The sequence below is a fragment of the Podarcis melisellensis genome (genome assembly GCF_964234715.1).
Source record: "Podarcis melisellensis genome assembly, chromosome: 2".
Taxonomy (NCBI): Eukaryota; Metazoa; Chordata; class Lepidosauria; order Squamata; family Lacertidae; genus Podarcis; species Podarcis melisellensis.
The window spans coordinates 109,618,738-109,635,956 of NC_138529.1; the positions used below are offsets into that span (position 1 = coordinate 109,618,738).

General features: G+C 47.7%; 1 protein-coding gene and 1 long non-coding RNA gene across 3 annotated transcripts in view; both read right to left on the reverse strand.

Annotated features, from left to right (window-relative positions):
• Positions 1 to 1,491: 1,491 nt before the first annotated feature.
• LOC309365320 lies at positions 1,492 to 2,873 on the reverse strand. Its single transcript, XR_014166005.1, has 2 exons — positions 2,083 to 2,873; positions 1,492 to 1,815 (listed from the first exon to the last, which is right to left on the reverse strand). It is a non-coding gene; the product is annotated as an uncharacterized lncRNA (long non-coding RNA).
• A 2-nt stretch (positions 2,874 to 2,875) lies between these two features.
• The window catches only part of LOC309365211 (lymphocyte antigen 6 complex locus protein G6d-like), a 35,648-nt gene continuing 21,304 nt past the window's right edge, over positions 2,876 to 17,219 (reverse strand). Inside the window, exons 2-4 of one of the 2 annotated variants that reach the window (XM_081903433.1) lie at positions 10,684 to 10,766; positions 5,151 to 5,282; positions 2,878 to 3,880 (exon numbers count right to left, since the gene is read on the reverse strand). In XM_081903433.1, the coding sequence (XP_081759559.1) occupies positions 3,666 to 3,880; positions 5,151 to 5,282; positions 10,684 to 10,738 (402 nt within the window). In that variant the 5' untranslated portion in view covers positions 10,739 to 10,766 and the 3' untranslated portion in view covers positions 2,878 to 3,665. Of the gene's footprint in view, positions 3,881 to 5,150; positions 6,454 to 10,683; positions 10,767 to 17,219 lie in introns of those variants that run through there. The other variant, XM_081903432.1, reaches the window with a different exon arrangement.

Genomic DNA, 17,219 nt, shown 5'->3' on the forward strand with positions numbered 1-17,219 from the left:
TCACATCCCCTCAGGTGGCTTACCCGTTTGATCTCCCATTAGCCCCAGCCAGAAGGGCCTACAGACAGCGATGGTGGGAGTTGTAGTTCAGCAACATTTGTGGTGCCTGGGTGGGCAGCAAACATATGTTTTGGTATTTTATCAAATACACCCTGCAGGATGGCTTCTGCAGATAATACCTCTGGTGCAAGGCCAGGCCTCCAGGGCCCCTGTGCACATTCAGAACAGCAACGTGGGGAAGGGGAAGTTGAAGGCGTTTATTTTGCTTCCACAATGGTCCACAGCAGCACCATGCCTCATGGCTTTCCCTCCAGAGAATCCTAGGAACTGCAGTTCCTCACACAGCCACAATGCCCAGCACGCTTCAGAAACGACAGCTTCCAGGAGGGGAAAGCCATGTCCTTGGAATTGCTTGCCGTACCATTAGACTGAGACAGGCAAATGCCTGAGGCGGTTCGTTCTGAGTGGGCAAAAGATGGGTTGCCTTTTCACTGGGAGGGAGGAAGAGAGGTTCTTGTGGGATTTTCTACCTCAGAGGTATGAGTGTGTGTGTGGACTGTGCAAATCTCTCAATCTATGTTTCTCTCAGTTTCTCATTCCCCCCCAGGTCTTAAAGTAAGGTTACCAGACGTCCCCATTTACAAATCAGTCCCCTATCATTTCCACTATCATTCCGACGGAAGTTGAAACGTATCACCGGATTCATTGAAAAAACCCTCTGGTAACCTTATCTTGGGACGCGGGTGGTGCTGTGGGTTAAACCACAGAGCCTAGGGCTTGCCGATCAGAAGGTCAGCGGTTTGAATCCCCGCGACGGGGTGAGCTCCCGTTGCTCGGTCCCTGCTCCTGCCAACCTAGCAGTTCTAAAGCACGTCAAAGTGCAAGTAGATAAATAGGTACCGCTCCGGTGGGAAGGTAAACGGCGTTTCCATGCGCTGCTCTGGTTCACCAGAAGCGGCTTAGTCATGCTGGCCACATGACCCGGAAGCTGTACACCGGCTCCCTCGGCCAATAAAGCGAGATGAGCGCCGCAACCCCAGAGTCAGTCACGACTGAACCTAATGGTCAGGGGTTCCTTTACCTTTTAACTTTATCTTAAAGTCATGCCTCGTTTTCACATGCTCAGTGGTTGTAAAAGAAAAGAAAAGAAGTCTTCATGAGAATTCATCTACACTTTGCAAGGCATTCCTCGCAATCTAACCCATTTATGAATATAGTTTTGGCTAATATATGCATTTCTCTCTCATATATGCATCATTTGTACACACTGCTCGGTTGGAGAACTGCACTACACAATTCACAGGGGTGCAAATATTGAAGGGCGGCTGTGGTTTGGTTCGCGCATTGTCTCGGAAAGTGTGACTTGGGCATGTCTGCCTTTAAATGTGAACTGAACTGAATTTCCTCCTCCTGCCTCTTCATGCCCCTCCTTTGACCTTGTTCTTGTTGCTGTCGCACCGGCTACCTGGCAAAAGAATCATGCTCTCGGGCTCATATGGGTCCCTTCAGCAAAACAATACTTGCAAGGAACATTTTAAATCTTTTAATTGGGAATTGTAGATAGACAAACAGAAACACACACAATATTTTTAGTGCACCAGCACTCTGTTCATAAGAGACGTTGTTTCTACAGTATTATAATAATGGTATTTTTGAAGGCTAGTGGTGTAGACATATGCACAACAATTTTGAGAAAGGTTTTCTTTCTTGAAAGCTCCTGACACGTCTAAGAGCTTGTGCAGGGTTGTAATCTGGGAAGGAAAAAGATCTCCCTTGCATGGTTGTGCTGCTGAGAGCCTGTGATATAGGCTAACCCTATGAAGTACCATATTTTTTGCTCTATAAGACTCACTTTTTCCCTCCTAAAAAGTAAGGGGAAATGTGTGTGCATCTTATGGAGTGAATGCAGGCTGCGCAGCTATCCCAGAAGCCAGAACAGCAAGAGGGATTGCTGCTTTCACTGCGCAGCGATCGCTCTTGCTGTTCTGGCTTCTGAGATTCAGAATATTTTTTTTCTTGTTTTCCTCCTCCAAAAACAAGGTGCGTCTTGTGGTCTGGTGCATCTTATAGAGCGAAAAATACGGTAGTCTGTGTTTAAACCAGGGATGGGTAACCTCCAGTTCATGGGCCAGTCCTGGCCTGTTAGGGAGGGGAATTTGGCCCATGAGGCTATTTTAAGGAAACCATGCCTACCTTCCCCTCCAATGAGGGGTGACGCCAGCTGATGGGACAGGGTTTGATCCTGCGTTGACTGCACGGACCGGTTTCACAGCCAAGCACTTGTAGGTGCAGTCAAATTGAACAGGATTTAGTCCCTGCTCATCAACCGACCAGTAGGGGTTTAGGTTTGGTGAGACATTCCCGTTCTTCTGCTGGGAACAGGCACACACAGTCAAAGCTCAGTGTGAGGCTGTTTGAAAGCCCTTTTGCAAACAGCCCCAACTGCTCTTTAAGCCTCCCACTTTCAGAGGTTCAAAGAGCAGTACCCCCTGTGAAGGAGGTCAGTGTTATTATCATTTCCATGTTGCCATTTAGCAGGGACACCGACATTGGGCCCCACATTGTGGCTGTCCAATGTCGGCGTGCGCCCCGCAGTGCCATAATGACGTTGTGATGTGACGTGAGGCCGGAACACGTGCACTGTGCCATGCTGTCATGATAGCACAGTGCACATGTTCTGGTGCTGTGGCAGTGACTGGATCGGGGCCTCTGCATCCATGTACCACCCCCCACAACCAACTACTGCCTTACCTCTAGCGCTCAGGCCCCGTCACCGCCATGGCGGGTGGTGCACAGAGGCGGCTACAGAGGCGGCAGACAGCAGTCATGGCAGGGGGTGGAGGCCTGGCGCCCACAGCAAAAAACAGTTTGGGGGCCCCTGGAGATGGTGCCAGTCAGAGAATGCTAGAGAACAGGGACCTGGTTATTCCGAGTTCCTCATTCTGTGTTCCTAGCTGAGGCCACATTTGAACCAGGAAGTTTTGCGGCCTGGGGCTCGTGTGCTTTCAGCCTGACCCTACACATGTTTACTCGAAAGAAAGTCCCAATGAATTGAATGGGGTTTGCCTTCAAGAAGGCATGCCTGGGATTGCAGCTATGTCATGAAATCTGATCACCTTGTGAGGTTCTAAGAAGTTCTCCCAAAATCTTTTGTTTGGGCAAAGGTAGCTTGCAAATCCCAGACCAAAGGACGGACGGACACTTGCGTGATTTGCAGCACTTCAGGAACTTCAGGGACCGCACACCAGGGGGCGCCACCAAACCAACTCACTGTCATGGCAATGTTTGGGAAGCGGCCATAACTCATCGTGTTATAACTGGTCATGAAGCGGCTTTTATCTCTTGTCAATAAATAAAATAAATAGGATGGGGACCTGCTGTCAGAAGCCCTACGGAGCCACGGCCAGACGATCAGCAGTTTCCTGCATCTGTAGGGAACTTGATAATAAACGAATTGGTTTGTTTAGAGGGCTAATTTGTGGGCCAGAAGGTAAAGACAGAAATATAAACCGGGAGCGACATTGTAGATACGAAAGGACGGCATTGTGTCCATTATAAGAAGCAGGGCCTTGGCTGTTTTGGAGACAGAAGGAGACATGAGCAAGAGGAGACGGTCACTGTGGGGAGTGGGTCAGTTTCATTACAGGGCGGGTGTGTTCTGGGTCTCACAAGAGGTAGGCAAGCAGCATGGTCAGGATGGTGGCCACGCCGACCAAGGGGAGGCGGGGTGCCCCGGAGTAGCCGCTGTTGCAGTAGTCGGTGTTGCAGCAGTAATAGGTGACGCGGAAAGGGTTGTTGGAGTAGCTGATTCTGTCCAAGCTGCTGCACTTTCTGGCCGAGATGCAGCCCTTCCCGTAGATGGATTCGTGGACTTTGTAATCTGCAAGGAGCAAGCGGATGCAAAGTTACAAGGGTCGCAGCTCAGCGGCAGAGGGTCTGCCTTGCAAGCGGAAGGCTCCGGGTTCAATCCCCGGCGTCTCCAGGTAGGGCTGGGGGAGAGTTCTGCCCGAAATCCCAGAAAGCTGCTGCCGGTCCGTGTAGACAGTGCTGAGCTAGATGGACCAGTTGTCCAACTCAATATAACACAGTACAGTGGTACCTCGGGTTACATACGCTTCAGGTTACAGACTCCGCTAACCCAGAAAGAGTACCTTGGGGTAAGAACTTTGCTTCGGGATGAGAACAGAAATCGTGTGGCGGTGGTGTGGCAGCAGCAGGAGGCCCCATTAGCTAAAGTGGTGCTTCAGCTTAAAAACGGACCTCCAGAACGAATTAAGTACTTAACCCGAGGTACCACTGTACATATGTTCCTACAGAGGTTGAGGATCGGCAGGACGTACCAGGGCTGATGATAATGGGAGAGCATAGGCATGCTAAGCCAGAAAAGTTGCCATGAGAGACAAAGCTTGAGGGGGAATGAGATCACTGCACTGCACCCAGAATGCAAGCACAGGTCTCGCCTAATCCCCATCTTTAAAAAGGGATTTCACAGAGGCTGGCTTGGAAAGGGGATTTAGACACATGACAGCTCTCTCTCTCTATGACCTCCAGAAGCAGAGGCAGTATATATACTGTATGGTAGTTATTAGGGAACACAGTGGCATAGCGTGGACTGCCAGTGCCCGGGGCAGGCAAACCACAGACACTTCTGAAGTGATCCCTCCTCTGGAGACAGGTGGGGCTGCACAGTGCTGATTAAATGCTCGCCCACACAGGGCAGAGTTCAATCAGCCAATGCGGCCAGTGACAGGTGAATTTCCCCTGATGAATTTCACCATGGGCCTGATCTGCTTCCGCAACTGTGTGGGGATAGCAACATGCTGAGCGAAAAAGCAAGCACCTCCGCTGTTGCTGGCTCCTGCCAGGGACAGCAAGGCCAGGCCAGACTCTGGGACCCAGAGACCCCCCGGCAGCAGGCAGGGAAGGACAGGGAGCCGGGGAGAGGGCCTGCCAGGACGTGCCTGGGCGGTGGCCACGCCTTTCGCCCACCTCCTGCCTCCTGCCAGCCTGCCGACTGGAGTAGACACTCGGTCCGGCCTGCAGGGTACCCATGAAGCCCCACGCCACCTCCGGGCAGGCCATGGCGGCACACAACTTCCTGACCGGAGGCTGGAGGGAGGGAAGCCCATCCCTGGGACAGTGGCACCAACCTGAATGCCCTCTGATGGTACTGCAGCTCTCTCCTTCACCGCAGGTCACACTTGTCTCTGAGCAGGGTTGATCGAAGTCGCATTTGAAGCAATGGAGTACTGTTCTTGGCTCCGTGGTGTTTTGGCCCAGGGCTAAAGTGAGGGAAAAGGGAGAATCATGGCGTGACACGCAGACCCTGCCTTCCAAGTGCGGAGAAACCTCCATGGTCCCAGCACATGCCCTCAGCGTCTGGGCCATAACTGTCAAGTGTCCCTTATTTGGCGGGACAGTCCCTTATCCCAGCGCTGTGTCCAGCTGCTGTCCCTTACTGATGATGTCCCTTAAATTTGCTGGGTTTCAAAGGAAGCAGCTCCTCTCCCTCCCTCCCTGCCGGCCAGGGAGGAGGAAGGCTCCAACTGTGTTGCTTGGCTGCCCGGCCTGCCCCCCTCCGGCCTCCTTTCACCAGCCTCGGCCCCTGGGAGCCCCTCCCTGCCGGGATTGAGGAGCTTTGAGAGGAGAGCGAGGGCAACCATAGAGAAAGCAGTTCAGAGAGAGGAGAAGGAGGCGGAGGCGCAGGCAGGTGTTCCAAGGGCTAACCATAGAGGGGGAAAGCGGAGGAAGGACCGCAAGCGCTTTTCCCATAGATTTGTAGTGGTAGACTAGCATAGATGGTCTGATCTGCGGGTTTACTTCGGGCGCTATTTACCCCCCCCTTCCTCCCGCCCCGCCTGATGGAACTGAGAGCTGCAGATGGAGCACGAGAGAAAAGATACAGAACTGCAGCAGCATCTTCCTAGCTTGGACTTCGTTTTGCGCAAAAAGTGGTTGCTGCTTGTAGTTATTTAATTGCAGTGTTTCATCAGCTGGTGTCTTGAGCAGCAACCTCTGGAAACAAAGGGCTAAAAACCGGCGCTGCTCTCCCAAATTATCTGGTCCCTTTTAGCTTCGTATTTCAGCTGGATGACTAAAATCCCTTATTTTGGCTGCTGATCCCTTATTTCCGAGGCTGCTGGTCCCTTATTTTCAGATCTGTAAGTTGACAGCTATGGTCTGGGCTCCTGAGAACAAAGGTCGTCAGAGCGGCTGCTCCTGCCTTTGCGATGCTTGGTTTGATCTGCACAGAGATGCAGGCTTGCAAACCTCTTTGAGGTTCTTTTCGCGATCGAGCGGCAGATGCATTTTGTGACATGAAGAAGTGAAACGCGGCGCTGAGCTCAAAGCGCTGACCATCCCAAACTGCTTCCCCTTTAAGTTTTCCCTTGGGTTCTGCCCAGAGAGGAAGTCTCAAGCCTCTACAGACACATCCGTACCACAGATTTTAATATTGGGGGGGACTGTAATGCTGTAAGGGTCATAATGACAACAAGCAAACAAATAAATCGAAGGCTCCTTCTTGGTTTCCCCAGAAACTCCTGTTTGGCCATTGTGGGGGAAAAGACGAGATAGGGAGAATCTGATCTGATCCAGGGACCCAACAGGGCTCTCCCTTCATCCCCATTTAGGCCTTTATTTGGGTACAAACAGCCTCGGCCCAGTATACCTGAAGGAGTGTCTCCACCCCCATCGTTCAGCCTGGACACTGAGGTCCAGCGTCGAGGGCCTTCTGGTGGTTCCCGCATTGCAAGAAGTGATGTTACAGGGAACCAGGCAGAGGGCCTTCTCGGTGGTGGCACCCGCCCTGTGGAACGCCCTCCCACCAGATGTCAAAGAGAAAAACAACTACCAAACTTTTAGATGACATCTGAAGGCAGACCTGTTTAGGGAAGCTTTTAATGTTTGATGCATTACTGTATTTTAATATTGTGTTGGAAGCTGCCCAGAATGGCTGGGGAAGCCCAGCCAGATGGGTGGGGTACAAATAATAAATTCTATTATTATTATTATTACAAATGAAGAGAGAGATCAACTGTGTTGTGTTCTTTATCCCCATTTGGGAGCTCTTCAAGTTCGAACACCCCCATTTGTGCAGAGCCTGCACAAGTAAAAACTGAAGGTCGTCCCAGGTCCTCCTCCCTGCTAGATTTGGGATCTGCCATTCACCCCGATTACTGGATTGTGTGCCTGGGAGAAGCAACCTCAGCTCTTTTCGTACTCGAAACCTGACTTTGCAGATGTCAGGGGTGGGGCCCTTGGGAATGACTTCAGTTGACCTCACATGTACACACCTTGGTTTTCTTTTGCGCTTGAAGGAGTGCTTAAGCAGGATTCCTGTGCTCTGAGAACTCCCTGGGGAGGGACGAGTTAAATCGCACTGCCACTCACCTCACCTTGACGCCTGCCTGCCGGTTCTTTTTTTGGCGACTTCCTTGTGGTTATGCAATTTGGTTATGTCTGGGCTGAAGTGCTTGTTCTTTGAAGCTACTTAGCTTCTAAAAAACCCCTTCTCTTTATCCTCCCTCTCTCTCAAGTAGGGGGCACAGGAAAGGCACTTGGAGTTCCTCAGAAGAGAGTCAGAGTGCTGAAGATCCAGCCCTCCGGCGTGATCTTGCTGAGGAACACAGTGCACTTCGAATCTTCCCACATTGGAAATGACAATTGTTGGGAAGAGACCTGACCTCCTCCACTCCCTCAACGTTCAGGAGACCTGGCTACTTACCCCCAGATACTGAGGGGATCCCGAGACCCCTCAGACCCCTGTAGCTACTGCAATGCACTCTATGTGGGGCTACCTTTGAAGGTGACCCGGAAACTACAACTAATCCAGAATGCAGTAGCTAAACTGGTGACTGGGAGTGGCCACCAAGACCACATAACACTGGTCTTGAAAGACCTACATTGGCTCCCAGTATGTTTCAGAGCACAATTCAAAGTGTTGGCGCTGACCTTTAAAGCCCTAAACGGCCTCAGTCCAGTATATCTGAAAGAGCATCTCCACCCCCATCGTTCAGCCCAGACACTGAGGTCCAGCGCCGAGGGCCTTCTGGCGGTTCCCTCATTGCGAGAAGCCAAGTTACAGGGAACCAGGCAGAGGGCCTTCTCGGTAGTGGCGCCCGCCCTGTGGAACGCCCTCCCGTCATATGTCAAAGAGAAAAACAACTACCAGACTTTTTGACAACATCTGAAGGCAGCCCTGTTTAGGGAAGCTTTTAATATTTGATGCATTACTGTATTTAAATATTGTGTTGGAAGCCACCCAGAGTGGCTGGGGAAACCCAGCCATATGGGCGGGGTATATATAATAAAGTATTATTATTATAGCTGGTGCACATGCCCACAATCTAATTCCTTTTCCAGCGTTTCTCCATCTTCGGTCCGCAGCTGTCGTTGGGACTACACTTCCCATCAACCCTAGCTAGCAGGACCAGTGGTATTTCTAAATTTGCATTTGCTAACGATCATTTTGTGCAAATATGTGTCCTCATCTGGGGTGAAGAGTTTTCTCTCTTTCGGCGATGCTCGGGGTGTGTGTGTGGGTGTGTGTGTCACCCTCCCCAAGAGTGTGGTGGTGAGATCAGCTTGAGGAGCGTTGCAATTGAAAAAGTGGAAGGCAGGGAAGCTGCAAAACTCCCCTCTCTTGTCTGAGGCTTCTAGCATTCATGCCATACCCGCTTTATCACACAAAATGAGCAGAACATAAGAAGAGGCTGCTGGATCAGGCCAGAAGCTCATCTTCACCCAGTATCCTTTTCTAACAGTGGCTAACCAGATGCCCATTGAAAGCCAGCAAGCAGGACCTGAGCCCAAGAGCCCTCTCCCCTCCTCTGGTTTCCATGCTGTCCATGGAGCTGTCCATGGAGGCGCAGGTCAATTCTGTGTCCAGGGCAGCTGTTTTCAGCTCCATCTGGTACGCAGGCTGAGACCCTACCTACCTGCGGTCTTGCCAGAGTGGTGCATGCTCTAGTTATCTCCCTCTTGGACTACTGCAATGCGCTCTACATGGGGCTACCTTTGAAGGTGACCCGGAAACTACAACTAATCCAGAATGCGGCAGCTAGACTGGTGACCAGGAGCGGCCACCAAGACCACATAAACCGGTCTTGAAAGACCTACACTGGCTCCCAGTATGTTTCAGAGCACAATTCAAAGTGTTGGTGCTGACCTTTAAAGCCCTAAATGGCCTCAGTCCTGTATACCTGAAGGAGCGCCTCCACTTCCATCGTTCAGCCCAGACACTGAGGTCCAGCTCTGAGGGCCTTCTGGCGATTCCCTCAATGCAAGAAGTGAGGTTACAGGGAACCAGACAGAGGGCCTTCTCGGTAGTGGCGCCCGCCCTGTGGAATGCCCTCCATTCAGATGTGAAGGAAATAAGCAGCTATCTTATCTTTAAAAGACAGCCCTGTTTAGGGAAGTTTTTAACATTTAATGCTGTATTGTTTTAACACTCGATTGGGAGCTGCCCAGAGTGGCCTGGGAAACTCAGCCAGATGGGTGGGGTATAAATAATAAATAATAAATTATTATTATTATTATTATTATTATTATTATTATTATTATTATTATTATATTTCTAGAAACTGCTATTCAGAAGCATTCAGAGCTCAGCCATCATGGCAAGTAGCCATCAATAGGCTTGTCCTCCCTAAATTTGTCCCATCCTCTTTTAAGGAGAGGGAAGCAGCAGACTCACTCCGGCCAGGCAGCAGTCCAGGGACTCTCTTACACCAGATTTCCAGGGAGAAAATTTATAACTTATCTTAAAGACAACTGTGAACAGTTAAAATCATTAGTAGTATTGGAATATCACTTGTGGTTTAAGGTTGATTCTGAGCATAAAGGAAGAAGTAAAGGGTTTGGATTGTCATAAAAAATGCGGGAGGAGCTGATTAATAATAGGGGAGGATGGAAGTCCAGGAGATTCATTAGAATCTTGCTTTATGATTTATGTTTGCTATATCTCTGCAAATTTTAAGTTGAAAAATCAAATACCATATTTTTTGCTCTATAAGACTCACTTTTTCCCTCCAAAAAAGTAAGGGGAAATGTGTGTGCGTCTTATGGAGCGAATGCAGGCTGCACAGCTATCCCAGAAGTCAGAATATTTTTTTTCTTGTTTTCCTCCTCCAAAAACTAGGTGCGTCTTATGGTCTGGTGCGTCTTATAGAGTGAAAAATACGGTAAATGGTTTGTTTTAAAGTGGGCTGAGCAACAAATGTAAATTCATAGGTTGGTATATTTATAGGACTGTAGAGTTGGAAGAGACCACAAGGATCATCTCATCAAACCCCCTGCGATGCAGGAATCTTTTGCCAAAACTGAACCATTATTGTGCAGCCGCCTGGTTTCTGCACACTCTCACATCCTCATCCAGGTAAGCAGAAAGCATTATTGGAGCTCAGAGATGCAGCCCAGCCACTCCAGGAGAGTGAGAACCAGGGTTAGTGAGAACCAAGCCGTGGTCTGGGAAGAGGACCAGTTAGAGAGGCCTTTGGGGGGCTGCCTTTGGCTTCCCCCCTGATCCTAAGGTTCCCCTACCCCCAGTGTGCACAACCACAGCCTAAACCACCTGCCGACCTTGCAGTTCACAGACCCTCACTGGAAATAAGCAACAGCTGCAGCTGCGGTCGGGTGTGCAAGTCTGGTCCAAGCGGCGTTCCACCTCCCATCTTTTCTTACCTATTTGTAAGATGGATGCTGTGAGAAGCAAGGCAGCGGCAGCTCTCCCGGCCATAGTCCCGAAATATTCACAACGGAGGCAACTGGAAGGTAGACGGGTAGAAAATGACACCTCTTGAGGAGCTGCGAAAAAGGCCAGCCACAGATCTGTTGCTACACGGGCTGGAGCTGAATCATGACAGCCCTATATATTGGAGCGGCAGTCCTCTGTCACAACCTCGGTGTCTTCGAGCTGACAGTGGGTGGAGATTAGTTTATTGTACCAGACACACCCTTTTCATCTTGGTGTTGAGTTCTGCCGTGGCCAACCATGTGATGAGACACCCTCCTTCAGTAGGTGTGCATCACATGAGCCTTGGAGATATTTTTTTTGCCAACCTCAAGCAATTTTTTTTTTTTGACATGTTCTGGATTGTTTTACAACTTCTTCTTTTCTTCTGTGCTATTTTAAGCTGCTTTTAATTAACAATGTGCAGAGCACATCTCCCCGTCTTGTGAAACCGTCCCGGTTTGCCAGAGTTTCCACGCTCGTCTCGAGTTTTGGTACGGACAGTGATTTAAGTAAGGACGGGTGTGAATTATTTATGTCTTTTTAAAAGGTTTTTGTTTATACTTTTCAAATTTATACATTTCATTAGCTTTACAATCATTTCAAAGCATGACTTCCTTCCCCCTCTTTCAGGGGTTCCTTAAATTTATTTTTTTAAAATATCTTCTGCATATCCAAATTCATTTAATTTGCTCATTTAATTATCTACTTTAAATTTATACTCTTGTGAAACGGCAGGTTATTGCAATAATCCTGCCAATGTTTTTATCTGTTTGCAATTTATCTGTAAATATTCAATAAACCATTTCCATTCTTTTATATGCTATCTTGATTTCTTATTCTTCCAGTTAAGTTTCACCACTTCTGTGTATTCCACAAGTTTTTGTGTCCATTCTTCCTTTGCTGGGTCTTCTGCTTCTTTCCATTTCGGGGCGAGTAGCATTCTTGTCGCTGTAGTTGCATATGTAAATAAATTTCTATACAGTTTAGGTAGTTCTGTCCCTATAATTCACACAAGATTATTTATGTCTTAGTATACTTGGGACGCGGATGGCGCTGTGGGTTAAACCACAGAGCCTAGGACTTGCTGATCAGAAGACCGGCGGTTCAAATCCCTGCAACGGGGTGAGCTCCCGTTGTTTGGTCCCTGCTCCTGCCAACCTAGCAGTTCGAAAGCACATCAAAGTGCAAGTAGATAAATAGGTACCGCTCCGGCGGGAAGGTAAACGGCATTTCCGTGCGCTGCTCTGGTTCGCCAGAAACGGCTTAGTCATGCTGGACACAAGACCTGGAAGCTGTACACCGGCTCCCTGAGCCAATAAAGCAAGATGAGTGTCGCAACCTCAGAGTCGGTCACGACTGGACCTAAGGGTCAGGGGTCCCTTTACTTTTTTATAGCCTTTGCCAACCTGGGACCACCCAGAGCCATAACCCGCTCAATTGTCTCATTTTAACCGGGACATCCCAGAAAAAAGAAGCTTCTGTTTGGATCCCAGAATTGTGCCCGATCCTGCTGAAGAGTGTCAGAGCGCCTTCTGGGATCGCTCTGACATTGCCAGGGACTTGCCAGGATGAAGCCCCTTTTGCCCTGTCACATCCCATTGACTATTGGGGTGGCGTGATGGCCATCTCAATGGGACACACCAGAGTGCCTCTGCAGGCCTTGTGGAGGGGGAACAGGCTAGATTTGGGGCACAAAATTTCAGAACGTATGCCCACAGCTCCCATCGGACCCAGGCAATATGTTCTCAATGACCCAAAGCAAAGACTGGAAGAGCTCAAGGCTTGGACTTGGGGATCGAGGGAGATTCCTCTTGAGAAGGTCCCTCGAGGCAGCATGGAGGGGCTTCATGAAGACTGTGAGGAGAAATGGGTGAAGGGCGTTGTATGTGAACTGAGAGGAATAAAATCTGTGCCAAAGGAGTGACTATTTCAGTTTGTTTTTTATGTGGGCACGACTAATTAGCCACTTCTCATAACCCTCATTATTTTGGGCCTAAAAGCAACAAAGGCTTGTGACATCTTATTGCCCAAGCCAAGTGACTCCCACAGCTGGGCAGACACCTCAGGTTACCGACAGAGCCAAGCAACACCCAAACTATTGGGGTGTTTGAACTACAGCAGGGCTGAATACGCCCCCCATATATTTTTGTAGAGCCATCCTGTCCCCCTCATAAAAGGAAGCATCAGGTGTGTGAGGTGGGTTTGAAAAACGAAAATCTTTGCAGAGGGTGGTAATGGAGGCAGCCATTTTCTGCAGGTGCCCCAAGCATAGCTGTCAACTTTTCCCTTTTCTTGCGAGGAATCCTATTCGGAATAAGGGAATTTCCCTTAAAAAAGGGAAACGTTGACAGCTATGGCCCCGAGAGGCATCTAGGAGGTCAAAATTAGAACAGGATGCTGGACTACATGGGCCTTTGCAAGTGCCCCCATTTTCCAGGGACAGTCCTGAATTTACAGAGGCCATCCCAGTTTCTGCTTTGATCCCAGAACGTTTCACTTTTCCTTAGGACTTTCCTATTTTCATCGGAGAAATGTTGGAGGGTAGGGAGTTATGAGGCCCCCAAGCCAAGGAGATAACTATACAACCTGTCCTGTTTGTTAACGTTTAATGTTTTATTATGTTTTTATATATGTTGGAAGCTGCCCAGAATGTCTGGGGCAACCCAGTCAGATGGGCAGAGTATAAATTGAATAATAATAATAATAATAATACAATGGTACCTTGGTTTTCAAACGTAATCTGTTCTAGAAGACCATTGGAGTTGTGAGATGTTCGAAAACCGAAAACTCAATACATAAGCCTCTATACAATACAGAAAACTCAATACGGAAGTCTCAGTGTAATACAAAAACTCAATATGGAAGCCGCAAAGCATGTTCGACTTCCAAAAAGTGTTCAAAAAATGAAGCATTTACTTCCAGATTTATGGCTTTCAAAAACTGAAATGTATGTCAATGGAGATGTTCAAAAACCAAGGTACCACTGTAATAATAATAATAATAATAATAATAATAATAATAATAATAATAATAATAAATAAATAAATGAAAAAGTTGGCTCACAACAGCTAAGAGTTATACGTCACCAGAAAAGAATAAATGCTTCACCAAAACGAGAACAACTACTTGAGTAAAATTTACCTGGGCTGATTTACAGGGTTAGGGTTAGGGTTAGCCTTTTTTCTGGCAGTGCTCACTGGCAGCCTTTATGTGCTGGCAACTACGACAGTCATCAACATATGAGTACCAGGACCTCATTTTGTTATTATTTATCAAAAATAGCACTGCTATTTTTTACATATAGATGTGACTTCAGAAGCGCCGGGAGGAATTCAACATCCCATTGCTAGAAATGTTCACCTGTGTGAGTATTTCAGCATTCCCCAATGGCAGTATCTCCCCTTTTCTCCCACCCACCCCATTCTGTTCTGAGGGGGTGGAGTTCTGCCGACCCCCTCCAAGACAATTTTTGGAGGTGGGGAGGCATGGGGGGAGAGATGTGGGGGAAAGCCTTGTGGCTCTAGCAGACCCCCCCTCATGTGAGGTTCCGCCAACAAGACCTGTTAGCAGAACCTGGCCCATTTTCTTGTTGTTGTTTAGTCATTTAGTCATGTCCAACTTTTCCTGCCCCCGTGCACCAGAGCACGCCAGGCACTCCTGTCTTCCACTGCCTCCCGCAGTTTGGTCAAACTCAGGCTGGTAGCTTCGAGAACACTGTCCAACCATCTCGTCCTCTGTCGTCCCCTTCTCCTTGTGCCCTCCATCTTTCCCAAAATCAGGGTCTTTTCCAGGGAGTCTTCTCTTCTCATGAGGTGGCCAAAGTATTGGAGCCTCAGCTTCAGGATCCAGTGAGCACTCAGGGCTGATTTCCTTCAGAATGGATAGGTTTGATCTTCTTGCAGTCCATGGGACTCTCAAGGGTCTCCTCCAGCACCGTAATTCAAAAGCATCCATTCTTCGCCAATCAGCCTTCTTTATGGTCCAGCTCTCACTTCCATACATCACTACTGGGAAAACCATAGATTTAACTATACAGACCTTTGTTGGCAAAGTGATGTCTCTGCTTTTTAGATGCTATCTAGGTTTGCCATTGCTTTTCTCCCTAGAAGCAGGCGTCTTTTAATTTCGTGACTGCTGTCACCATCTGCAGTGATCATGGAGCCCAAGAAAGTAAAATTTCTCATTGCCTCCATTTCTTCCCATTCCATTTGCCAGGAGGTGATGGGACCAGTGGCCATGATCTTCATTTTTTTCATGTTGAGCTTCAGACCTGGCCCATTTACTATAATTTAAATGGAAAAACAGTCGTACCCTGGTTCTGGAATGGCTTGAGACTCGAACGTTTTGCCTCCCAAACGCTGCAAACCCAGAAGTGAGCGTTCCAGTTTGTGAACGTTTTTTGGAAGCCGAATGTCCAACACAGCTTCCGCAGCTTCCGATTGGCTGCAGGAAGCTCCTGCGCCTTGGTTTTCGAACATTTTTGGAAGTCGAATGGATTGATTCCATTTGAGAACCAAGGTACGACTGTAAATCTCATGTGAGCTTCTGGCTTACAGTGTGCCTGCCCACTCCAGCTGTGTTCTCCCTTCTTGTGGTACACACACACACACAAACACGGGCTTCAGCCGCAGGAGCTCTCTGAGGCCTCCGCGAATGCCGGAAGCCAAGCCGATTATGATTCTGGAAGAGGACCCTAAGCCCCGATCCAAACAATGACTATTTAATTAATTTTATAATGAATGTTTTTAGAATGTTGGATTATTTTGATTGTTGTTAGCTTCGGCTGGGGAGGGCAGGATATAAATAAAATTTATTATTATTATTATTATTATTATTATTATTATTATTATTATTAATATTATTATTATCGTCAGCGCAGGTAAGGGGGGGAAATCACATTCTCATTTTGTACTGTTTTATTGATTTCATTTTATGGATCAATGGCCTCGTTAGATAGTAAAATTCGTGTAAAATTGCTGTTTTAGGGGGCACTTTTCATCGTCTGGTTCCTGCTGAGTGTGTTTCGTTTGTTAATTGAGTCCCTCGCTGCTAATCAGAGGCTTCCTGTTGAGTCTGCCAGCTGTTGAGTCCTGAGCAACCACACAACACAGAAGTTACATTTGGAGGTTTTGTTTTTGCTAGTTTTTTGCGTTTTGGTTTGTGTGGCTTTTTCAGTTTTTTGACTGTGACTTGTTCTTCATTTTATGGGACTGACTTGTGACTTCGCTTTTGTGACTGTGGCTCGTGACTTCATTTTTGTGACTGTGTGGAACCCAGTTCAGCTACTGGTTGATTGTGTGACTGCAGAAATGGATGAAAGCCCCCTATCGAAACTGACTATCATCGGTGCATGTAAGAAAAAAAAAATTATTTTTTCCCCCCATCTAAAATACTGTCTTATTTATTTTATAGTACAGTACATTTTATGGATCAATGGTCTTGTTAGACAGTAAAATTCATGTTAAATTGCTTTTTCAGGGGGTGTTTTTCATCGTCTGGAACGGATCATTCCACTTTCCGTTACTTTCAATGGGAAAGTCCGCTTCAGGTTAAGAATGGACTCCCGAAAGCAATTAAGTACTAAATCTGAGGTACCACTGTATACATAAAACCAGCAGTTCAAAATATACGTTATTTTTAAATGGAAAGCTGCCTATTTAAATGCACCTCAATCTTATTTTTAAAAATTTGCTTTTAAAATTTGTATATTCTTCTTTATTGTCAAAACCTCTAAGCAGGTCTTATGGGAAAAACTTGCCCTCACAAAATCGCAAACATTTGCCATGCTGTGTGGCAAAATCTCATTGGGTGACTCTGAAAGATCCCGCCTCATTCTTATGGTTCTATGAGCTGGCCTTGGACGGAACCTCTTTCAAATGGAGGACTGCCAGTCCTAGAAATTAGAGGAACATCCTCTGCAAAGCAAGACAACCTGGCCACCTTCTCCTTCCATGGTGTCCAAAGCCACCCTCTCCCCTGTGATTGTCACAGTCACCAGACCGAGCAACACCTGGTGCAATAATATCACCTGCTTGGCGTTTGGCAGGCAGTTGTTGCGATGCTGCAAGAGGCAAAAAATTGCAGCCAGTGCCGGATTTAGGTATAAGCTAAACAAGCTATAGCTTTTGGGGGCCCCCCAAAAAAAATTGAAGGGAAAAAACCCTGGATGTACATTTCCAAAATATAAGATATAAAACAAATACAGTGGTACCTCGGGTTACAAACACTTCGGGTTACAAACACTTTGAGTTACAGACTCTTCTAACCCAGAAGTAGTACCTCGGGTTAAGAACTTTACCTCAGGATGAGAACAGAAATTGTGTGGCGGCAGCGGGAGGCCCCATTAGCTAAAGTGGTTCCTCAGGTTAAGAATGGTTTCAGGTTAAGAACGGACCTCCGGAATGAATCAAGTTGATAACCAGAGGTACCACTGTAAAATAAAACCTACATACAGCAACAGTGTTTTGTGTTGTGTAGGCTCCTA